Below are 5044 nucleotides of genomic sequence, written 5' to 3' on the forward strand. Positions count from 1 at the left end.
CCTCGTCCTCGTCCTCGTCCTCGGCCTCGTCCTCTTCCTCCTCGACGCTCTTGCCGTTCGAGCCGGACTTTAACAGGCTCGCTTCGGCACCGCTGAGGACGCTGTCTTTGTCGACCACCACCGACGAGTCGAGCAGCGATCCATTCACCAACACCTGCTGTTCCTTGCCGTTCTCTCTGCCGCTATCTCCCTTAGTTCCAAATCTTTCTTCCTTCTGATCCGCGTTCGATCGCCTCTGTTGAAGAACCGTGTCGCCTCCAGGGTCTACTACTTTGTTCGGAGGCGGAGGCTCTGGTTCTCTGTCTCGCTCCCTAGATTGACTCTCCTCGTTCTCCTCGAGCTTCTCGACCTCTCCCCCTTCGGCTCGCTCCTGCTTCCTTTCCTCCTCTTCCGTTTCCTCGAGATCCGACGCTATCTCCTCGCAACCTTTCCCACCTCCCTTTCGCTCGGATCTAAGCTTCCTACCGACCGGACTTGTCCTGAGCCTCTTAGTCAGGGGATCGCAGCGTTCCTGATCTTCGTCCTCCTCCTCGCCACGCTCGTCCTCCTCGAGTCTTCCACCTAGTCCTTCGTCTTTCTCGGCAGACTTTACGCCGCCCGAGTGCTCGGTATCTTCTTCCGCCTCTGTTTTCGTTTCCTGGCAACTGAGCCTCGGCCTTCGTCGCACAGGTCTCTGCGATGGACTCTCCACCGGACTCTTTACGGCGGTTCCACGTTTTCGCAGCTTCGACGCGCTGCTCGATGCGCTGTTCGCCTCTTCTAAGACGGTTCGTGGTATTCGATTGCTGGGCCTGCCGGAAGGTGGACCCTTGTTCTCTCGGTCTTCCTGCCGCGTCGATAAATTGCTTTCACCGTCTTTCTCTAGTCTCTCGCGACTCGCGCCCTCGCTCACGCGTCTTCGTCGGCTGTTGCGCGCTGAGTTCTTTTCTGAAACAATAATTGAATACCAGGTGAGTCGATCGATTCTTACAAAAACTGCTTCGCAACTTTAATTTGAAAATCACGTTCATCCTTACTTCGTTTATACGTAACAAATTAATGCTCGGCTTCGGATACACGAAATGCTAATTAGTCGAGCTTAATTTCAGTTATAATTAACGTATGTTCGGTATACATAATGCAATGACCGAATGAACGTTATTCTTTTTGTACGTACGAGGTAAATGAAAATTTCATAAGAATTTCACGATATACTGCGCTGAGAAGAACATTTTGCACTCGTATTATTCACCATGGACCTCTTTTCCGACATTCCCTTCATTTATGTCAACCAAGGTATAATCATTCTTATCCATCACAGCGCTGTGTTTACGTGATAAGTGGAAGGTTGTTCGTGTACCCTTGTTCATTCTTGTCGATTAAGGTCGATCGATTGAGCGCCGTAGCTGGTCGCTACGTTGTACACGTAAGCAATTACAGAGGAAAGTTGCTAATCTCTCCGAGTCGCGCATACTACGATAATTCAACGACTAGTAGGAAACACGTGTTCATCGAGCAACTGCGAGAAAATTCCGATAAAGAATGACACGTTGCGTTTGCAACGGGAATCCCATACGTTAGATCTAGTCAGTCTGACTCAGCCGTTTCAAGCTCACAGCGACAGAAAGATATACCGAATCGGCGGATCGACTGATTAGAGGATTAGAATTACCGATGACCGAACTGTGAAACATGTGCTACAGAAAATACATTTCGTAAAAAATCATTAGAACCTCTAAAAAATTACGATACAAGAAATTTCTCTGAGAAACGAGGAGCTGGTGGTTTCGATAAAATTGTTCGTTTCGAACGACAGTTGCAGTAATAGATCCACTGAGCGAATAATCCCCTATTTCGCTGCCTTAGATTCGCAGCGCATCTCATAGCTTTCATCTCTTTCACCTCAATCGGATCCGCAATCCTCGATACCATTGAAACGTTGCATCCGAGGAATTGGCTTTTCGTCCACGTCGGTATACACGCTACGACCCCAGGGAGTTTTCAAGGGTCGACTGGCTGTAAACGCGATAGCAGTAGAGAGAACAATCCGCGGCAACGCGTACGTTGGAATCTAACGACTAGGACGGAAACAATAACGCGATAGCGCCAGCGAGATGAAACGTATCGCCGGAGAAACACGATGTAGCGTACATCCTCGTTCATAAATATTAAGGCAACCGCTGATTTCATAGGAAATGTAATTGACGATTATTAGGTTGTTCTTTTGCAGACCCGTCTTTTACAGCGATGCATCTTTATACAAATGTAGCGGCACTCGACAGTAAGACTTTCCAACGATTTCTAGTAACATTTACTTATTTACAATATTTACGTACGAATTATACTTATCTATAATAAGTATTAATTTATTATAAATAATTAGCCATGTTACTGCGCCACGCCAGAAACATTACTGAAAATTCTCAACGCGAGAATTGATTGTAATTTTAATAAGTATTAAAAAAAAAAACAATTTCTGTCCAGTGGCTAGCTACACAAAGACCCTATCTATGACCGGACGACGGGTAGAGCTGTGGTTAGCGCCGTTGGTTACGAACGTTCAAGACCAGGTTCAAATCCCGGCACTCTAAATTCGATTCCTAAATGAGAAGAAGCCGATACGAATAAAGACAAAAATCCTAAACCCCAGCAGCAAGTAGCTCACAGAGACCTATACACCAGCCGCAGCACTATCACCTAACCATCAACACCTCACAAACATGAAACCTAATCTGTCGAACGTTGTGATCTTTATCTTGATAGAACAAAATGGATCATACGTAATTGGAAAAATAATATAAAACGGAAAATTTCCTTATAAAACGAAAGAAACTTTCCGGACGATCTATAATACAATATCTCTAACTGGAGTCTTTACAAAAGAAAAAAGTATATTAGACGAAATCAGATCTAGTTAAAAGTGTGCATTTTAATTACTGGACAATGGTACTGAATTATCGAGAAGATACAGCGAACATGAATGAGACTGAAATCAAATTTACTTACACGTAATTACCCAGGCTAGTGTAATACCGAATAGATGAATTCTTCGTATATTAACATTTCAAACGATAATCGTCAAAAAGGCTTTGATAATCTCCTGACGATCATCCGCGTCAACCTAATTTTTACCATGTCCTAGTACTTGCGAACGGGGTTGTGCACGACGAGATACAGGCGGAACGGAAACACAGTAGAGAGCGAAACAGGGGAGAAAGAGAAGAAACGGAGGAACGGACAGGTGGAGGAGGCAGAGGCCATGGCTGAGAGACAGCGCACGAGCAGAGGGGACAGAGGAGAGGGATTTATTACCAAGGATTTACTGTTATTACCCGGAGGGGGAGAAGCACTCGAGCGGGCAACGGCGTTGCATACGTGGGGTGCGCGTTTATCCGATGCGCAGACCTCTATGTATCCGGAATACATGGACGCGTGCATGTAACGTGGATGGTTGCATTCGCAAACTCGACGTTCCGCGTCTCCTAGCGACTGCGGTTTGTCCTCCTGTCCCGCCGAAGTCCGCATGCATTACGCTCTGCGTAATTGAACAGCGCCGACGTACTTTGCTTTACATTTTAACTCGCCTCTCTCGCTATTATTCCCGGGACACGAGCGCGGAACGTTGACCAGACCAGAAACCAACTTCCACCGGTTATTATTTCGAACGGGAAAAAGATGAAAAGACAGGGCAGACGCGTGGTTTTTACTCCTGCGATTGTTTTATTGGCAGTTGGCATATCTCGCGTTTCAATAGCTGGCAGATCTAAGAGGAAAGCGTATTAACATTTAAACGATACAATTCTATTTATTTTGCATTCATAACCATTTTTTCCTTGCGATGTTCGGTTCTTTGAGCGATTAACCGGTCATTTACTCGCTTGCAAATCGCGTTTCTAATCTTGTTCAGGTCGTATTCAAAGGGTTGTCAGCCGTCGATGTAATAAATTAAATTCAATTATCAACATCTCGTGTTGAGTATTGAAGAACGTTTTACGATCATTTCGGATAACGCGAGCGTATGCGAGTTCGGTCTCGGCTTAACGTTACACGACCGGTTCGCTTTTAGAATGCAAACACTTTGTTTGCGCTCGTTTCGACGCGCTTTAAACCGGGTCACCGGAATTCGGCGCGACCTCAAAGCGAGACCGAACGCGTAATTTCTAATCGAACGGGTGTACTCGGGTTAGACTGATATTTGCTGCGATTCCAACGGCGCGATGGCGAGTGTGCGGCCTAAACTAAATATGTTTGTACGAATTTGGTTTTTAATTAGCGGAAAGTTGGCGTGTAGATGAGGATAATTCTAGAGAAAAAAATAGAAGTTGCGATTTACAGGCCGTGCTGAGATCGTTAAACGATGCACGCTAATTTAATTTCACATTGATTTTACAACAGCAAGTTTATTATTCGCATGAAACGCATAAACATCTTTGGCGTATTTATTATACTAAGCTTGTTACTATTGTACGAGAGAATTGAATTACACCGAGACTCGCGAAACTCCGTTAATTATATCGCTTTAATTATGCAAGTCGAGTCCAAGATACTGACAAGTATTTCGTGATTTATTCGAACGTACACGCTGAGAGAACGGAACAGCGAAGAATGGAACGATCCGAGCGGCGAATTTTCAGCGGAAAGGAGGAGAATTTCTGTCGGAGCTCGCGTCAGTGTATGTATTGAAAGTTACGGAATTATATGGTCGAGGATCCAGGTGCTCAGCGAAAAAATACGGCGCAGACAGGATATGAATTTTCGCTACGGTGAAATTTTTTATTTGCCTTTTGGAATCTCCCTTTGCCGGGATTTTCGTTCACGGTGTGGAATCTTTTTCAGGTAAAAAGAGCAGGCCAGCGGCCAATGTTTCACAGCGACAGTTCCAGTCAGATTTCATTTTCCGCGTTTGACGGACGATTAACCGACGAGAGAGTACTGTCGATATTCCGTCACGGTTTTTAAACGCGCAACAACTCGATGAAACGCAAACTCTTTGGTTTTCCCATCGACTCGACGGTGTCGTGCTACTGTGACCTGATAAAAAAAAAAAAAAAAAAAAAAAAAAAAA

The 5044-nt window shown here is 45.0% G+C and overlaps 1 protein-coding gene across 1 annotated transcript in view; it reads right to left on the reverse strand.

Moving 5' to 3' along the window:
* The window catches only part of LOC100748410 (probable JmjC domain-containing histone demethylation protein 2C), a 242142-nt gene that overhangs the window by 95912 nt on the left and 141186 nt on the right, over nucleotides 1-5044 (reverse strand). The window contains 1 exon segment of the mRNA XM_024368213.2: nucleotides 1-927. This exon segment is cut by the window's left edge and continues 11 nt beyond it. Coding sequence (XP_024223981.2) covers nucleotides 1-927 — 927 coding nt within the window.

The sequence above is a fragment of the Bombus impatiens genome, unplaced genomic scaffold, assembly GCF_000188095.3.
Source record: "Bombus impatiens unplaced genomic scaffold, BIMP_2.2 scf_0406, whole genome shotgun sequence".
Taxonomy (NCBI): domain Eukaryota; kingdom Metazoa; phylum Arthropoda; class Insecta; order Hymenoptera; family Apidae; genus Bombus; species Bombus impatiens.